At 45.6% G+C, this 20,577-nt stretch overlaps 1 protein-coding gene across 1 annotated transcript in view; it reads right to left on the bottom strand.

Moving 5' to 3' along the window:
- Positions 1-2,466: 2,466 nt before the first annotated feature.
- The window catches only part of LOC133531272 (leucine-rich repeat serine/threonine-protein kinase 1), a 101,437-nt gene continuing 83,326 nt past the window's right edge, over positions 2,467-20,577 (bottom strand). Inside the window, exons 49-57 of the mRNA XM_061869403.1 lie at positions 16,723-16,836; positions 15,197-15,287; positions 12,922-13,050; positions 12,481-12,609; positions 10,812-10,963; positions 9,851-9,984; positions 8,321-8,440; positions 7,325-7,432; positions 2,467-7,064 (exon numbers count right to left, since the gene is read on the bottom strand). Coding sequence (XP_061725387.1) covers positions 6,990-7,064; positions 7,325-7,432; positions 8,321-8,440; positions 9,851-9,984; positions 10,812-10,963; positions 12,481-12,609; positions 12,922-13,050; positions 15,197-15,287; positions 16,723-16,836 — 1,052 coding nt within the window. The 3' untranslated portion in view covers positions 2,467-6,989. The remainder of the gene's footprint in view (positions 7,065-7,324; positions 7,433-8,320; positions 8,441-9,850; positions 9,985-10,811; positions 10,964-12,480; positions 12,610-12,921; positions 13,051-15,196; positions 15,288-16,722; positions 16,837-20,577) is intronic.

The raw sequence follows: 20,577 nt of genomic DNA on the forward strand, positions 1-20,577 counted from the left end.
CTGCGTTTTCACCAGACATGTGCGAGGGATGAATTGGTTAAGAACCAATAGAATCACTTCCGCTACGCATCCTCGCACATCTCTGGTGGACACGCAGCCTTAAAGGCTAACTTAAGTATGTACCTATATGACTGGGAGTTTTGAATAAAATTCAAGATAATTTCAAATATTTATTAGTGTCTTTGGTATTAATATCTTAAACGCGTGAACAATAATTTACAATTATTACTTAACATCTAGGCAGTCAAATGCTTTTCATAAATAAAATAAAATGTAAACACTACAGCCTTTTATATTAATCACAAAAATATAACACAACTCGTGTAAAAATCACAAATAAAAATATCATTAGATTTATAAGACAAGGGTGTGGAGAGCTAGCAACTAAGAGTTCTCATAATCAAACCACGTTAATCGTTATCAACGTTGCAGAACATTAAAATTTCATTAAAATACGTTCCCAGAAATTTGGAGTTCAACTAGCATTGAATCATAATTATAATAAAAAAAAAATATTAGGTGAAGTTCGGACAGTTGGCGAAGGGTATTTTAGATTTTTTTATTTTATTTTAATAGCATTTTATACAATCGTGATATATTACAGAGAGTACCGTGTTTAGGCAACGAAGCTCGCTGAGTTGCCTAAGTAAGTTACCAGATTGAAAAGCTTGATTCACAGAAGTATTCACAAAAGTATTGTATACAATACTTTTTCTACGAGTCATCTAAAATAATACTTTTTTACTATAAAACCTAAATAATCAACGAAAATTGGTAAGTATCTCAGTAGCACAAGATCACCAAAATACTACTGAAAACACATAGACACCAACTACGTAAAACAGTAGGATTAATTACAGGACACAACACACTTAACAAACACCTACACAATATGGGTAAAACAGACAGCCCCATGTGCAGAGCGTGCATGGAAGAAGAGGAAACAACAAAACGCATTCTCCTAGACTGCAAACAGGTAGAAGTATACAGGAACAAATACCTAGGGACTCCGTGCACGCTAAAGGAGGCAGTTTGCAACCTGAAAACTTTGCTAGGCTGCGTGGAGGAGCTGGGGTGGTTAGAGTAGCGCTACCTCGTTTCACGCAAAATAGGCACAATGGTTGTCGATTTGCGGAAAATGCCCAGAAGCACTAACTATCTCAGTAGAAAAAATGTAGTACAAACGACATTAACGCGCGTTGAATGAATATGCTCATGCAATAGTTGCCCGTTTATGTCTTTTCTATAGGAGCGCGGCGGCACGTGATTGGTCAAATTATTTATAGTTGACTACAACGTATAGATGAATAGTTGAGTTGGGCGCACATACATGAAAAGTACGCAATTACAGTTCGGTATACGAAATCTTAATTCAACCATTACAGCCGATGAGTAGAAAAAACTATTTTATTACGCAGCTCTATTTATTGTAAAAAACATTATTTTGATATTTACACTTGGGCGAAGTTGGGCACCAACGGTGAAGATATGGCACCCATTTTTTTTAATAACCCTGTTTTTTAATGAATTGTAACATTGATAACGCGGTTTGATCATATCATAAGATGTAAGCCCGTCACAGACGGAGCGACAATATACCAAAAGATATCTTATAGCAAGACATCTCACGATATATTTTACGTACCATTTGACAGTGTCCACACACGGGATACAGAATTTTATTGGTATAATTTAAGATTATTATAATGTATTGTTTACCCAGGTATTGACTGTTGTATTTATAAATGTTGTTATGCATTATTCATGTCACTATATGATGTTACTATAATGTTTTACTGACTTATAAAAGAGCCCTTGAGGCCTACTTGCAGAATAAATTTTTGAATTTTGAATTTTAATTTTTTTTAAAGCAGTAACTATTACTTATGAAAGCAAAATAATGGAAATTATCGTATATCCTCCTGAGTCCTGGATATAAAATGAGTACGCTCGCATAAAAGCCGAGAGTCCTTTTTAACACCATCAGCGTCAAGTCCTGGATAAAAAACGAGTCCGCTCGCATAAAAGCCGGGAGTCCTTTATAACACCATCAGTGTTGAGTCCTGAACCTTCTGTTGCTTATTTTAAGGTTTAAAATGAGTTTGTCAGATTTTCGTTGGAACAAAGTTGATTATAGACTGTAAGAGGAATACTTTAAGCATATTTTTTTTACAAATTATTTGGGCATTATAAAGGCCTCTCGGCTTTTATGCCACTAAGATTATATGATAAATGTAGCGAATATGTGTCATTTTGTATGAAATCAGGTGTAACTTTGAAAAATAAAATAAAATATTAGGAATTGTCAAAATGCTATAATTATGAAAAATAACAAAAAACACAGAACCATTCTGTTAAAAAAAAACATAAAAACCTTTATTTTAAAATCCAATTCAATACAAAACTGTTGTAGTTAAATGAATCTACTTCTCACATCACAATAGTTTCCTTATAAAGTAACTTACTTACGTATTTTAACAACAATTGTGATAAATCTTTTGTAACATTATATAACTTATTAATTTCTCAATACAAAATAATGTCTTTGTGCGCGTAACTATATAATTAGAAAATATTCATCTATGTGTTTCAAGGAACCAACTTCAAGTAGCCACTTTGATACACACGGTTCAAACAGAGTACCTCTCCTTTTTAGAAGTCGGTTTAAGTACTAAAACCTTCTTAGTGTATCAAATACGTCTTTGAAAATCGATTCAGCCAAACGCAAGAAAATCAAGAACAAAACAAACATACATAAAAACATAGGGGTCAAAGAGAGCCCCTTTTTTTAGTCGGTTCTAGTACTGAACCCTTCTCCTAAATGTAACGCATACCTCTCTGAAAACCGCTTTAAAATTGATTTAGCCAAACGCGAGCCAAAAGCCAAACAAAAGTAACAAACAAACATACATACATAAAAACATACGGGTCAAACAACTTCTTGTATGCTTAAAATCACTACTCAACAATAATGTAAGTATAGCATAGAGTCCGTTAAGACGCCAGAAACATGGCGACCTATACTATAAACTAAGTCCGAGTGGGCGTTACAAAGGTCAAATTAATTTAACACGTAATTGTACTTCAAACATCATATATACAATAAAACTAGTAATTAAATTATAATAAATATATAAAATACTCATTAAATACATAAAAAGGCAAACAAAAACAAAAAGGATTAAGCAAAAAAAAAATGGATTGGACTCACCTCCACCTGCGCGACGTGACATCTTCCTGGACTTGTGACGTCGTACTGAAGGGAATATTCTTGATTACTAGGCAATAGCCTTTGCTAAAGAAAGATAGGTACATTTCGGATTGGACGACGGCCATTGGTTCTCAAGAGCACGCCACTATCACCTGATTTTAAGCGCGAAACATTTAGACCTTTATAACGGACACTCGGCGTTTATGGATAACTTTATTTTTTAGCGCTCGGTCTTTACAAATGTCATGATTTTGGCCGTTATAGCGGACTCTGGGACTTTATGGATAACTTTATTTTTTAGCGGCCGGTCTTTACACGTGTCATGATTTTGGCCGTTATAACGGACGCGGGGACTCAGGAGGATATGATTTATAATTGTTAGCTATTTGCCGTGACTTATTTTTCAATAAAAAAAACGCATTCAAATCGCTTACCTTCTTTCTAATGCTAAAAAACCGGACTGTAGTGAGGCATCTTAAGATACCTTGCGATATATAGCTCGGTATATTACGATATATTTTGGTATATTTCGTCTCTCTCACGATGTAGGTGCTGGACAGACAGCGATATATATTTTGGTATCGTTGGCGTGTATGTTGCTTACACAATAAGATATCTTACGGTCGGTGTCTTACGGTATATTAATATATATTATCGCTTCGTCTGTGACGGGCTTAATAAGATATAATCGTCGCATAGGTCTTCAAATTCAGGTTGTTTAAAACTAATTGTACTTTTTAAGCCCCATTCAGACGGTTTAATAACTTGCATGCTATTTTCGTTACATTGTGGTATTTTGGTACTCAATTCATGTGGTTTGCAAGGTATCGAATATTGCATACAAGTTCTTGAAATGGGGCTATACATAATAGACAGAGAAGCGAGACCCGGATAATAATAAACACTCTGTAACGATAATACGCAAATACAGTAAAAGTTTCACAATAATAGCATGGACAGCCCTTATAATAACTAGGTAGGTAATGAGATTTGTAATATACGGTTGTTCTAGTAAAACGTTTGAATAACGTCACATTTACGCATTTAATGCTTTAAGGCATTTATAAATTCATTCAACAATTCATAATTTTCTAAACGACATAATAAGTTGACGGATTTTCAAGTGATAATATCCTATCCTTTACCCTTCAAAGGCGTCCACAGACGGTTACAGAGTACCCGTGTATCACGGTTACAGTGTGCCCATGTATCACGGTACCCGTGTATCACGGTTACAGTGTACCCGTGTATCAAAGGTTACAGAGTACCCGTGTATCATGGTTACAGTGTACCCGTGTATCAAAGGTTACAGAGTACCCGTGTATCACGGTTACAGTGTGCCCGTGTATCACGGTTACAGTGTACCCGTGTATCAAAGGTTACAGAGTACCCGTGTATCACGGTTACAGTGTACCCGTGCATCACGGTTACAGTGTACCCGTGCATCACGGTTACAGTGTACCCGTGCATCACGGTTACAGTGTACCCGTGCATCACGGTTACAGTGTACCCGTGTATTTCGGTAAGGATTACGATCGCGCGTTGAATACACGGTGTTTTTAGGGTTCCGTACCCAAAGGGTAAAACGGGACCCTATTACTAAGACTCCACTGTCCGTCCGTCTGTTCGTCAATCACCAGACTGTATCTCATAAACCGTGATAGTTAGACGGTTTAAATTTTCACAGATGATGTATTTCTGTTGCCGCTATAACAACAAATACTAAAGAGTACGGAACCCTTGGTGGGCGAGTCCAACTCGCACCTGTCCGGCTGTTTTAAGGTCCGTTAACTTTGCGGTTTACATTTAAGGAAACTGAATGGCATAGTTATTTTTTTTCGTAAAACGTAATTAATAACGTTGTTGTAACACGGGCATTATTATTTAAATCTACTAAACAATTGAAAACTCTGACTTATCGATGACATTTCGGATATCGATCGTCCGTGATAGTACTTGCGTTTAGTAGCAAATGTTCCTCCTACTAAACACTAATCAATATGTAAACAGGCCCTAAGGCAAATGTACACGCACATAGGCCTTATCAGATAATAATAAATCATTGATTATCTCCAAAATGGAGTTAATTAGAATACTTGCTTTGAGAAAGTTATTTAAGCTCAGGAATGCACCTTCAAATTAACAACCTTAAAAAGCACCGTGTATAATATGGTGCGGCGTTCAAAGGGTTAATATTATTTTACACTTGATATTCACATTTCCACTTAGGTACTAAGTAACTGCGACACTGAAACACATACATTGTTTGTTATTTAATAACTTTTTACCCCATTTTATCTTGTTTAAACATTGTCTTGAACTTATGAAAACGTCGCTCAAACGTCAATTTACTTGTTACAACAGATTTATGTACCTTATAGGTCGTGTCATTCACGAAGACGCGGGCCTTGAGTCGTAATGTCATGTTATTAAACGTTAGATTTGACTAATCTGCGCGTTATCGTGGATGACAGGAGTTTTGTATACATGAAAGCATGAAGGTTATTTTGCTAGCGAGCATCAAACATGGTTAAGAACCTCGACTTCAAATGACTAATATCATAATTAAATAAATAAATATTATAGGACATATTTACACAAATTGACTAAGTCCCACAGTAAGCTTAAGAAGGCATGTGTTGTGGGTACTCAAACAACGATATATATAATATATAAATAGAAACACCCATGACTCAGGCACAAATATCCGTGCTCATCACACAAATGACCTTACCAGGATTTGAACCCGATACAATCAGCTTCATATGCAGAGTCACTACCTCACTACCCACTAGGCCAGCCAGGTCGTCAAATTGGGTGGTTAACTTTTTTTGCGGGTTACCTTTGTGGGTTACCCTCATCTGTCAGAATATTATTTGTCAGAAATACACTTCGCATAATACGTATCGGAGAAAAACTTCAGTCTAATCGCACTAACGACGACGCATAAATATATACTTGCCATAATAGTCATTACGCATAATATTAATTTGGCAGGATTTTCTAAGTGGGTTAGGTTAGGGTTTTCTGCCAAATAATATTACGCGAAAATAAAAGCGCGAAGTAATATTATGCGGAAAACAGAATGCCGGAAGTATTTCTGCCAAGGATACTTCTACTAAGTAACATTACGCAATACAGAAATGTAATAAACAACTTTCTGCAACACATTAGAAAACCCCAAGCATAAAATGCCAACGTAGTGAAACAAAAAGTTGATTCACCCAGTTATTTATGACAACTTTAGGGGTGTTTAAAGGTATTCATGGCGTTGAGAGGGTTCAATATTAGCTAGTTTCCCAAACTGAGCGTCAAACTTAGTCACACTACATTTTGACAAAAATATTAGTTTAAATAATGAAATCGATATAATAAGTACAGCGCTATGTCAAACGAGCTGATAAATGTATATTGTCCGTTTTTAATATAAAAAACTAACCCATCGATGTAAATCAGCACATATCTAATATCCATTTTCCGTCGTGTGCGAGTTGTTGAACGTGTATATCCATCGTAAGGCTGCGCCAGCTAGACGTGTATATCCGTGTAAGACGTGTTTGATATAAAACACTAACCAATCGACAACATTCACTGTCCGGAATACCCTGTGCGAGTTGCTGGACGTGCATATACGTCCTTGGCTGAGCTGGGGGACGTGTATATCCGTATCCGTACAGGGCGTGTTTAATATAAAACACTAATCCATCGACGTAACAGCATATATCCAATATCCATTCACATGATGTGCGAGTTAGACGTGTACATCCGTCGGACGTGTTTAGTCGGGCAGCCAGTGGCCGGCGCGCCACAGGAGGCAATGTGGGCCGCTGTACGAGTTGTTCGATGTGTTGGGCTGCGAAAAAAAATGGGTCAAACATTATACAATAAAATTCATGAAATTTTTCACCCGGGTCTTGGTCTTTACTCTTGAAATAGATACTTTTCTGTACTCTTTTAAATTAAAATCCAACTACGGTATAGAGCGTCTATTTTTTATTGGTCGGACCCGCAATATACGGTCATTGTCAAAGTCGGGTGTGGCAAAACAGGGGCCAGATCATTGTGACAAAGAAATAAATCCGATAAAGTAGGTCTCGTGTGTGTGGTTGTTACCTGTTGTGGTGCATAGCGGTGCAGCAGCGGACGGTAGCCGGTGCCCAGCGTGGCCAGCATGGCGGCCTGCGAGCCGCGGTGCGGGTATAATGGTACTATTGACGTTACCTGCCAACACAAACATGTAATACAAACATGGGCATCGGGCAGGGCATGTCAAGGAGTGGAATGCCCTGCTCGAGTCTGTGTTTCCGTATGAGTGAAATCTGAATCTCTTCAAGGCTAGGGTAAATAGGTATCTCATAGGTAAGCGTGCTCCACCGTAGACCGCATCATCACTTACCATCAGGTGTGATCGTGGACAAAGGCCTGCCTATCTTCCATAAAAAAAAATGTAAACGATGGAAACTTTGTATTATCTTTAGTGATGTACCGACTATTGATTTTGCGCTCGAATGGCCGATTATTCGGTTTGCAACTTTCGTCTAAGTTCACTTGAAAAACAATTGTTTTGCTCCTTCGGTCGCGCTAAATCATATTACGTTATCTATGACAAGGATCCTCATTTAGTTTCTATCATTCTGTATTTTCTTATTGAAGGCATTTCCAAGGCTTCATATCCCGTACGTAGTCGCCAGCCAAGAACCCATCCCCTGAGGTTAGCGGCGAGACGAGCAATCTGCTCCAACTCTTAAATTTTGTAATAAGATTAACAGTTTTCCTGAGAATTGTGTCATCCTTTTATCTTTCTTATTGCCGCAGGAAAATCATCGCACCACAACTCTCTATATAGCTCTTTGAGCTACATACTGGGTAAAAAAAATGACTTAATATGTGTTCAAAACGCGAAATTTATAAAAAAATTGTAGTGGTAAGTCATCAACGCTATGTACGTCAACTTGAGTTTGTAAAGAGAAATTAATATGCGACACCTATCTTGTGCGGCGCGTCATGTTGAGCCTTGTGGGGATGCAGTACGGTTGACATTGGGCTGTGGCCGCGCGCGTCACTTGACGTGTATGGCGTTGAAAGGGCTAATAATGAAGAAGCACTCACGCTCTGCTCGTAAGGGCGGAACACGGCGAGCGGGCGCAGGCTGGCGGCCGCGCACACGAGCAGCACGCCCCACGCCGTGCCCACGTACAGCGCCCCGCCCAGCGCCGCCAGCGCCGTCACCTGACCGACACAATACTCCCACATGGTACCTCGTTTAGGCCACTTAAACCACATACACCGTGTTTTTATTGAATTTCGTTAACTTCGTTGTATCGGTAAGTACGTTTAAGGAAACTAAATGGAATAGTTAATTTTCAAAAAAAAAATTTCTTTGTTTTTTTTTTTACTATTTTTATTTTTATAAAAGGTAACTAAATGTTGCATTTAGCGTTGTTGTAACACGGGCATTACATTTAACTCAACCAAACAATTGAAAACTGTGACATATCAATGTCATTTCGAACGTCGCTCGTCCGAGATAGTACTTACGTTTAGTAGCAAATGTATGAACTCGCACTAAACACTAATCAATAAGTAAACAGGCCCTAAGGCAAGTGTACACGCTCGTAAGGGCCTTATAAGATAAAAATTAATGATTGATTATCTCCGAAATGGAGTTGATTAGAATATCGGTATCTTTGAGAAAGTTACTTAATTTAAGCTCGGGAATGCACCCTCGAAATTAACGCAAATAAAAAAAAACACTGTTTATAACTACCACGTAATTATATTTGTTGACTCGTAGAAAAAGTATTGTATGCAACGTTGTATAAGTGGGCCTCCTCCTTCGGCTCCGGCTCACATTGTAACTCATGCCACTCGCCTTTTTTGACTCTTATACAACGGTTGCATAAAATACTATTATACTTCGGCTAAATTGGCATCTTTAGTTAAGTTTGATTACAACTTTGGTAAGGACAACAAGGACCTTTTATACAGTAGCAAAGAGAATTTGAAATAGAGGTGTGCTGTCAAAGAAAACCATATTGTTAAAAAGTGGCACAATCTTACCGGCACTACCTAAAGGTTGTGGCGCCATCGCTCGAAACGATGCTGCCATACCTTTGGCCTTTCATCTGTTAGATGACGCCACTTTTTTACATTTAAAAAAAGTAAAAGTAATCAGTAAAAGAATAAGAATCAAAGTCAAATGGCGTTCTAAAAGTTTTAATCATGTGTCGAAAATGGCAGTTAATTTACTGTGGCTACAAAGGTTTCTTTGACAATCCACCTCTAATTCAAATTATCTTTGACAGTAGTAAAGTTAGTATGTTTCGGAACACTCACTTCACAACCGGCCGAGCTAATCCATTGAGACAGACTCTAGGTGTAGGTATAATTGCCTGTGTAGGCGCCACTTTTTAATATTTAACACATATCAGTGAAAGAATAAGGATCAAAGACAAATGGCGTTCTAAAAGTTTTAATCATGTGTCGAAAGATGGCAGTAAATTTACTGTGGCTATAAAATTTTCTTTGAAATTTCAAATTCTCTTTGGTGCAGGTAGACTATACTAATGAGTTGCAGTCTAAGCGGGCGTTTGGTTTGAGGACTGGTAGACCTTGGAGTTGTGAAAGAGGCTAACTTACCCGGCCGAGGTCCTCGCCGGGCCGCGAGTCCAGCGCGAGGGACTGCAGGCTCTCGCTGCACGGCACCAGCTTGCTGCAGTCCAGGCGCGCGGTCTGCTGGCGGCTGCGGACCGACCACTGGTACACGCATACCCCTGGAAATACAGGATCGATATAGAGCCAGTTGCACCTACCACACTAAAGTAGCCATATAAAAAAAAAACGTTTAAAGGCGACGGATACTTTAGTGCCGGCCCACAGACAAATATATTGTCCACATTACCTTTAAAACATGAATATTGACTGTCATCTTATGAAAAATGTGTAACGTACATTAGGCACAATACTGGCATTAATCTTTTGTTGTTTATTGATCGTTGTGTTCCTTAAATAAGACCCTGAAGAAATTAATCAGTATTCAAGTTTGCGGACTTTCGAAAGTTTAACAAGGGTAATTAAGGGGATACAATTAAGAAGGGTACCGTAAGTTCAGAGAGTGGAGTTTTTGAAGAAATCGTATCGCTTTTTTTAGATAACAATACTGTTGTCAAAATTTTAATTATTGCTAATTAAAATCCAGCATTTTATCTAGCGCCTTCAGCGATTAGAATCCTGATTTTTGACTTTCACTCGATGGAAAAAAATCACAAACTCAGGTCTAAAAGGCACAAAAGCTGTATAAAAATTGCTTCTGAAAATGCGCAATTTTATTTTTGAGGGAACTCAGCAATTAGGTTTTTTTTTAATTTGCAACAAGATAAAATTCAAAAACATGATATCTGCGATGGAGCCTTAACTTATGCTGTTGGTAAGAAGTTATTAAGGTAAGGTATGGACTAGTCGGCAGTTTGGCTACGTGAATTTGATTTGTGTTAGGTCCAGTAGTCACAACCAGGTACCTTCTATATAAAAACACCGCACAACTTTATTACCATCCGCCTGAAATAAGACCCCGCAGTTATGTAGTTATTTCTCTACTCACCTGGTTCACAGTACAGGGCCACGTAGGGCTCCTCAGGGCTGGCGGCCAATAGGGTGACACGCGGGGTCGCCGGTAGAGGCTCGGCCCCACACACACCGGTAGCGGACACGGCGTAGGTGTACAGACCTGACCCGCCCGCCCAGATCTCGAACCTAACGACATGTAAGTGAGTTAACATTCACAAGAAGCTAATTTGCAATATCAAATATAAAGAGGACCGGAAAGGAAACCCAGTATTGCTCGACTCGAATATGAAAGTGGCTGAGAACCCGGCACCTCCCGCTCCGAACCGACGAGGAACTGCTGCAAGTATTATACAGACAACACAGCTTGCTCGCGGTGCCCAAATCTGTGAGCACGAACCCGCCCTCCGCTTCCGCGTCCGCCTCCGCCACCTCCCTCTCCGAGCGGACGGAACTACCTGCAAGTGTTATACTAGACTCACCCTTGTGGCGAAGGCATGGCGGCGAGACAACACAGCTTGCACGCGGTGCCCAACTCTGTGAGCACGAACCCGCCCTCCGCTTCCGCGTCCGCCTCCGCCACCTCCCTCTCCGAGCGGACGGAACTACCTGCAAGTGTTATACTAGACTCACCCTTGTGGCGAAGGCATGGCGGCGAGACAACACAGCTTGCTCGCGGTGCCCAACTCTGTGAGCACGAACTCACCCTCCGCTTTTGCGTCCGCCTCCGCTACCTCCCGCTCCGAGCGGACGGAACTACCTGCAAGTGTTATACTAACTCACCCTTGTGGCGAAGACACTGCGGCGAGACAACACAGCTTGCTCGCGGTGCCCAACTCTGTGAGCACGAACCCGCCCTCCGCTTCCGCGTCCGCCTCCGCTTCCGCGTCCGCCTCCGCCACCTCCCGCTCCGAGCGGACGGAACTACCTGCAAGTGTTATACTAGACTCACCCTTGTGGCGAAGGCATGGCGGCGAGACAACACAGCTTGCTCGCGGTGCCCAACTCTGTGAGCACGAATCCGCCCTCCGCTTTTGCGTCCGCCTCTGCTACCTCCCGCTCCGAGCGGACGGAACTACCTGCAAGTGTTATACTAACTCACCCTTGTGGTGAAGACACTGCGGCGAGACAACACAGCTTGCTCGCGGTGCCCAACTCTGTGAGCACGAACCCGCCCTCCGCTTTTCCGTCCGCCTCCGCTACCTACCGCTCCGAGCGGACGGAACTACCTGCAAGTGTTATACTATACTCACCCTTGTGGCGAAGGCATGGCGGCGAGACAACACAGCTCGCTCGCGGTGCCCAACTCTGTGAGCACGAACCCGCCCTCCGCTTTTGCGTCCGCCTCCGCTACCTTCCGCTCCGAGCGGACGGAACTACCTGCAAGTGTTATACTAGACTCACCCTTGTGGCGAAGGCATGGCGGCGAGACAACACAGCTTGCTCGCGGAGCCCAACTCTGTGAGCACGAACTCGCCCTCCGCTTTTGCGTCCGCCTCCGCTACCTCCCGCTCCGAGCGGACGGAACTACCTGCAAGTGTTATACTAGACTCACCCCTGTGGCGAAGGCATGGCGGCGAGACAACACAGCTCGCTCGCGGTGCCCAACTCTGTGAGCACGAACCCGCCCTCCGCTTTTGCGTCCGCCTCCGCTACCTTCCGCTCCGAGCGGACGGAACTACCTGCAAGTGTTATACTAGACTCACCCTTGTGGCGAAGGCACGGCGGCGAGACAACACAGCTCGCTCGCGGTGCCCAACTCTGTGAGCACGAACCCGCCCTCCGCTTCCGCGTCCGCCTCCGCTACCTCCCGCTCTGAGCGGACGAGGAATAACCTACAAATATTATGCGAAATTATTTGCACTGAATTCTGTTTGTTGAAAAATGTTATCTATTTACTTTTATTTCTCAATAAATCGAGCAAAAGTGACGCATCGACAAATCCTGAAGCGCACTACTATACTGTACTATTTTATATTTATAATAAAAAAATTTTTTTTTTTTTTTTTATAATAGCCACGGACCTATTATATATTCTTTTACATATAAAACTATAGTTTTATTTTTTGTCTATAACTTTTGATCAAAACTGTGTATGACTGTTTGTTTCTAAATAAACAGAAAAAAAAGCACCGCGCATGTGTTACCTGCCGCACTGTAGAGCCAGAGCCACCCTCCGCAGCTGCGGCAGCGGCTGCAGGGCGCTCACCGGGCTGGGGCCGCCGCCCACGGAGTCTTGCACCTTGGCGGTCCAGAGCAGGGCGCAGGTCGATGACCTGTCACAACACATCATGTGTAAGAGCTACTACTAGAAAACCAGCTTTCAACGTTGAAAAGCTACGGTGTCGCAGACACACATACACACACACACTCACACATATAACGGCCAAACCGGATACCTTCGGTCATAATGTAAATAGTACATAAAAATTGGTTGTCGCAAGAATTATTTTATAATTATCAAGATTTCTTCGATTTACCCATAAATATTTAAATCAAAAACATACCACAAGAATATGTATGTTCCCGGATTTGCATTTATTACAATTAAAATTTATTAAACTAATGTAATTACTTTATATACCTACTATTGTATAAATATTATTAATATTGTGATATTTAAAATGTGGTGACCTGTAACTCTGTTATTAATAATAAATTTCATTTCATTTCATTTCATTGTAATGATTGTCAGATTATAAATTAGTCATACTCGTAATTCTGTAACCGTTAACGTTTCAGGATTTTCGTAAGGTTATCCTATAGATAGGTTAGGTTAGTTTTATGGCTATCCTGAAAATTTACGCGTTAATGTGAATTCGGACAAACATTACATTATGACTTAAACCTCTATGGGAAACAATAGAGACCCTGGCCAAACTAACACCTCTCTTTATGCGTTGAGTGCAAAAAACGGATACTTTTATAAAATTAGCCATATATATGAGGGAAACCAATTCATATAGGGACCGTGCGCGTTGGAGGGTCTGCCATCTTGTGGCCTGAATCGGAACCATAAACATGTACATTTACACGTCACGTGTTTTCTTGTGCATAGTAGGTTCTGCCATCTTTTGGGCTACATCGGAACAATAAACATCACAATTACGCCTCGCGCCAAAAATGTGACGGCTCCTGTGCTGCCTCCTACAGTTCATGCACGCTCCCTATAGCGAAGTAAAATTAGTGGTGTCATCAATTTGAAAGGCAAGTAAGTTATTCTGGCCATTCAATGACCCACTAAGCCATAGAAAGGTTTTCTGGGAAGGTGTGGACGGATTACTGGTGTAAGTATAAAAGCCCGTTGTTTAGTTAGACACCTCTACTAGAGTTGCTGTATATTCTGTTTTTTTTTTTGTATTGAGGTGAGCAATAAAGAGTATTTGTATTATATTCTTTACGGTAATTTCTACTACCTGAAGGTTGTCTGGAAGAGATCGCTTTTTAGCGATAAGACCGCCTGTTGTTGCTTAGTTTTATGTTAATTGCTGTATTTAATCATGTTTTCATTGTGCACAATAAATAATATTATTATTATTCTTTTTATAGGGAGTATTACTGCAATGTTCTGCCACCAGAGTGCAGCACTAGCACATATTGTAAACCACATACTATGCGAAAGCGAATACATCAAGGCGGTTTGTTTACAAAGAGTCTACCGCGAAACGCGAAAATCTAAATTTTTTATCTTCCTCTCTATCGCTTGAATATGCAAGAGTGATAGAAAGGCAGATAACTAAATTTCGAGTTTCGCGGTAGGCCCTCGGTTTGTACTAGTAGCGCCCTCTAGGCAGAGTTTTGCGTAATATTCTCTATATAAGATACTCACGAGTAGACACAGACCCGGCCCGTGCTGTCCCCGGCCCACAGATACTTACGACACGAGTAGACACAGACCCGGCCCGTGCTGTCCCCGGCCCACAGATACTCACGAGTAGACACAGACCCGGCCCGTGCTGTCCCCGGCCCATTGATACTTAGGAGTAGACACAGACCCGGCCCGTGCTGTACCCGGCCCACAGATACTCACGAGTAGACACAGACCCGGCCCGTGCTGTCCCTGGCCCACAGATACTCACGAGTAGACACAGACCCTGCCCGTGCTGTCCCCGGCCCACAGATACTCACGAGTAGACACAGACCCGGCCCGTGCTGTCCCCGGCCCACAGATACTCACGAGTAGACACAGACCCGGCTCGTGCTGTCCCCGGCCCACAGATACTCACGAGTTGACACAGACCCGGCCCGTGCTGTCCCCGGCCCACAGATACTCACGAGTAGACACACACCCGGCCCGTGCTGTCCCCGGCCCATAGATACTCACGAGTAGACACAGACCCGGCCCGTGCTGTCCCCGGCCCACAGATACTCACGAGTAGACACAGACCCGGCCCGTGCTGTCCCCGGCCCACAGATACTCACGAGTAGACACAGACCCGGCCCGTGTTGTCCCCGGCCCACACGCTGGCACCCACGCGGCAAAGCGCCGTCACCGTCACGGGCACCTCGCCGTCTGCGCATCGTCACTTTACTTTATTTCATACATATAAAATCAGGTAGATACTTGTAAATTAACTTCATATAGGTACATATTATGTGTTACTGACAATATTGATCCTTATAATTAAAATAAAAAAGCCTTTATTTCTTACAGAGTTAAATTTACATTAATATTATATTTAGTTACAAAAGACTTGTCAGACATAGAAGTTTAACAAGGATTTACAGAATAAAATTATTACATGCCAGCGCGGAATGGAGCGCAGTATGTTAAATATAAAAAGAATAGACAGAATACGCCACACTAAAATCAGAAACATCACCAAAGCAACAGATGGCTTGGCATATGCTCTAGCACTGAAATGGAAGTGGGCTGGACACGTCGCGCGCCTTCAAGACCAGAGATGGACAAAAATTGTCACCGCGTGGAGGGGACCACCAGGCAAAAGAAAGCAAGGGAGACCTCGAAATCGGTGGGAGGACGAAATCAAACGTACAGCGGGTCCCAACTGGATGCAAACTGCAAAATCCAGAGACGATTGGTTCACCTTGGAGGAGGCCTTTACCTGCAGAGGGGTTCTTGCAGAATAACTCACAGGAAAAGGAAACAAATAACAATAATAATAACGCTATCATAATATTTTTTATAATAATTTTTAGTTGCCTTAAAAATACTGCTTGCTTAACAGTCCAGACCAGACGCGATTTATTTATTCAGTATAAATTTTATTTTGACACTTGGAGAGACTTTACACTTCCAAATTTTATTAGTATTAGTACTCTGACATTGGGGACCTTTTACATCTCCAGATTTAATGTGTTTTTAACTATAGAGACTATACATCTCTATTGTATTGTAGTAATTATTTATTTTAAGATTATTATAATGTAATGTTTACCCAGGTATTGGCTGTTGTATTTATAAATGTTGTTATGTATTGTTCATGTCACTATATGATGTTACTATAAATGTTGTATTGACTTGTAAAAGAGCCCTTGAGGCCTACTTGCAGAATAAATTTTTGAATTTTGAATTTCAATGGCACTGACATATAAGCGTCCGTGATATAAAAACAAGGTTTAGGTGATAAATAACAATTTTTTAAAACTAAACTTAATTAATTTAACAATAAGCTAAATTAATCTAAAATACCTAAACTAAATATTTCACCCCGTGGAGGGATCTCAAGCTAATTCGTCCGTTGGTCGTCCATCTATCATCTATTTGTCACTTTCTAGCCTCTTCAACAATGTACTACAATATACATAAATAGTACATAAAGAACAACATACAAAAACATTTTACGCAGAAATAGTATCCCCACTCAGCATAATGGCGCAGCGATCCATGGCGCTGATTTTCAGTTTGGACTAGGCTTAAAACTAGAATTAGTGGTGGGACATACGCCAATGACACACAAAACCAGATTGTTAATTAAATGACTGACCTGGCGGGACTCTGATGGCGTGTTGCTGCGTGATGTGATGTTCCGTGCACAGCAAAGTGTGTAATCTCTCAGGTTCCCCGCCGCACCACACCTCCCACCCGGGGGCGCCCTCGTCTGAAACGTATGTAATGGTCAGATATGCCATTTATGTCCATCCGAAAAGGACAGCTTATTCAAAATATTTGAACTAAGTAAAGACGTCTGTTAACGAAAGTACTTTTATCTGACAATAGGTGGAATACTTACTTACTTACTTCACTGGCTCAGCGACCCAAACAGGATCTTGGCCTCTGACACAAGAGAGCGCCACTCTGCCCTATTCACGCCACTTCACGCCAGTCGGGTATTCCGAGGGCGAACAGGTCTTTTAGGACTTCGTCACACCAGCGGTATCTGGGACGCCCAGACGGACGTTTTCCACCCGGGTGCCCCACATACGCTCTTCTCACGGCACGATCCTCTCCCATCCTCTCTAGGTGACCGAGCCAGCGGAGTCGTGTGGCTTTGATCTCGCCAATTATATTGGGCATCGCAACCAGCTCCTCCGGCGCCCTATTTTTCCTATGCCTCCAAGTTCCATTTTCATCTCTGATAGGTCCCAGAATCTTCCGCCGGATCTTCCTCTCCGCCACTAAGAGCTTACTCTCTTCTTTCTGAGTCAGAGTCTAAGCTTCACGCCCATACATCAAAATTAGCCTAATTAAAGTCTTGTAGACAGGAATCTTGGTGGGTCTACTGATCAGCTTGGACACTAAAACTCGATGGAGCGCTGCCGAGCATCTTAAAGCGTTTTGGATTCGTAGATCTATCTCGTCCTCCCTTCGGTTGGTATCAGTTACTGTGCAACCAAGGTACCTAAAATGATCCACACCTTTGTAGGTGGTTGCTCCGACTACTAGGTCTTCTCTACCAGCTCTGGTGTTCTTGTACCAATAGGTGGAATAAGGTTCACAAATAGTCAGTTAATTAACAGTGTGAATGATGGCAATGCAGTTACCAGTGACATGGCGCAGGGCCACAGCGGTGGCGGCGAGCGAGGCGCGCGCGGCGGCCGCGTCCAGCAGCGCCGTGAACTCCGGCGCGGCCGCCGCGGACACTAGAAGATGTTGCAGGGATACTGTAGGTCCTGACGTTACCAGTGACATGGCGCAGGGCCACAGCGGTGGCGGCGAGCGAGGCGCGCGCGGCGGCCGCGTCGAGCAGCGCCGTGAACTCCGGCGCGGCCGCCGCGGACACTAGAAGATGTTGCAGGGATACTGTAGGTCCTGACGTTACCAGTGACATGGCGCAGGGCCACAGCGGTGGCGGCGAGCGAGGCGCGCGCGGCGGCCGCGTCGAGCAGCGCCGTGAACTCCGGCGCGGCCGCCGCGGACACTAGAAGATGTTGCAGGGATACTGTAGGTCCTGACGTTACCAGTGACATGGCGCAGGGCCACAGCGGTGGCGGCGAGCGAGGCGCGCGCGGCGGCCGCGTCCAGCAGCGCCGTGAACTCCAGCGCGGCCGCCGCGGACACTAGAAGATGTTGCAGGGATACTGTAGGTCCTGACGTTACCAGTGACATGGCGCAGGGCCACAGCGGTGGCGGCGAGCGAGGCGCGCGCGGCGGCCGCGTCGAGCAGCGCCGTGAACTCCGGCGCGGCCGCCGCGGACACTAGAAGATGTTGCAGGGATACTGTAGGTCCTGACGTTACCAGTGACATGGCGCAGGGCCACAGCGGTGGCGGCGAGCGAGGCGCGCGCGGCGGCCGCGTCCAGCAGCGCCGTGAACTCCGGCGCGGCCGCCGCGGACACTAGAAGATGTTGCAGGGATACTGTAGGTCCTGACGTTACCAGTGACATGGCGCAGGGCCACAGCGGTGGCGGCGAGCGAGGCGCGCGCGGCGGCCGCGTCGAGCAGCGCCGTGAACTCCGGCGCGGCCGCCGCGGACACTAGAAGATGTTGCAGGGATACTGTAGGTCCTGACGTTACCAGTGACATGGCGCAGGGCCACAGCGGTGGCGGCGAGCGAGGCGCGCGCGGCGGCCGCGTCGAGCAGCGCCGTGAACTCCGGCGCGGCCGCCGCGGACACTAGAAGATGTTGCAGGGATACTGTAGGTCCTGACGTTACCAGTGACATGGCGCAGGGCCACAGCGGTGGCGGCGAGCGAGGCGCGCGCGGCGGCCGCGTCCAGCAGCGCCGTGAACTCCAGCGCGGCCGCCGCGGACACTAGAAGATGTTGCAGGGATACTGTAGGTCCTGACGTTACCAGTGACATGGCGCAGGGCCACAGCGGTGGCGGCGAGCGAGGCGCGCGCGGCGGCCGCGTCGAGCAGCGCCGTGAACTCCGGCGCGGCCGCCGCGGACACTAGAAGATGTTGCAGGGATACTGTAGGTCCTGACGTTACCAGTGACATGGCGCAGGGCCACAGCGGTGGCGGCGAGCGAGGCGCGCGCGGCGGCCGCGTCGAGCAGCGCCGTGAACTCCGGCGCGGCCGCCGCGGACACTAGCAGATGTTGCAGGGATACTGTAGGTCCTGACGTTACCAGTGACATGGCGCAGGGCCACAGCGGTGGCGGCGAGCGAGGCGCGCGCGGCGGCCGCGTCGAGCAGCGCCGTGAACTCCGGCGCGGCCGCCGCGGACACTAGAAGATGTTGCAGGGATACTGTAGGTCCTGACGTTACCAGTGACATGGCGCAGGGCCACAGCGGTGGCGGCGAGCGAGGCGCGCGCGGCGGCCGCGTCGAGCAGCGCCGTGAACTCCGGCGCGGCCGCCGCGGACACTAGAAGATGTTGCAGGGATACTGTAGGTCCTGACGTTACCAGTGACATGGCGCAGGGCCACAGCGGTGGCGGCGAGCGAGGCGCGCGCGGCGGCCGCGTCGAGCAGCGCCGTGAACTCCGGCGCGGCCGCCGCGGACACTAGAAGATGTTGCAGGGATACTGTAGGTCCTGACGTTACCAGTGACATGGCGCAGGGCCACAGCGGTGGCGGCGAGCGAGGCGCGCGCGGCGGCCGCGTCGAGCAGCGCCGTGAACTCCGGCGCGGCCGCCGCGGACACTAGAAGATGTTGCAGGGATACTGTAGGTCCTGACGTTACCAGTGACATGGCGCAGGGCCACAGCGGTGGCGGCGAGCGAGGCGCGCGCGGCGGCCGCGTCGAGCAGCGCCGTGAACTCCGGCGCGGCCGCCGCGGACACTAGAAGATGTTGCAGGGATACTGTAGGTCCTGACGTTACCAGTGACATGGCGCAGGGCCACAGCGGTGGCGGCGAGCGAGGCGCGCGCGGCGGCCGCGTCGAGCAGCGCCGTGAACTCCGGCGCGGCCGCCGCGGACACTAGAAGATGTTGCAGGGATACTGTAGGTCCTGACGTTACCAGTGACATGGCGCAGGGCCACAGCGGTGGCGGCGAGCGAGGCGCGCGCGGCGGCCGCGTCGAGCAGCGCCGTGAACTCCGGCGCGGCCGCCGCGGACACTAGAAGATGTTGCAGGGATACTGTAGGTCCTGACGTTACCAGTGACATGGCGCAGGGCCACAGCGGTGGCGGCGAGCGAGGCGCGCGCGGCGGCCGCGTCGAGCAGCGCCGTGAACTCCGGCGCGGCCGCCGCGGACACTAGAAGATGTTGCAGGGATACTGTAGGTCCTGACGTTACCAGTGACATGGCGCAGGGCCACAGCGGTGGCGGCGAGCGAGGCGCGCGCGGCGGCCGCGTCGAGCAGCGCCGTGAACTCCGGCGCGGCCGCCGCGGACACTAGAAGATGTTGCAGGGATACTGTAGGTCCTGACGTTACCAGTGACATGGCGCAGGGCCACAGCGGTGGCGGCGAGCGAGGCGCGCGCGGCGGCCGCGTCGAGCAGCGCCGTGAACT

Source organism: Cydia pomonella, chromosome 25 (assembly GCF_033807575.1).
Source record: "Cydia pomonella isolate Wapato2018A chromosome 25, ilCydPomo1, whole genome shotgun sequence".
NCBI classification, from domain to species: Eukaryota; Metazoa; Arthropoda; class Insecta; order Lepidoptera; family Tortricidae; genus Cydia; species Cydia pomonella.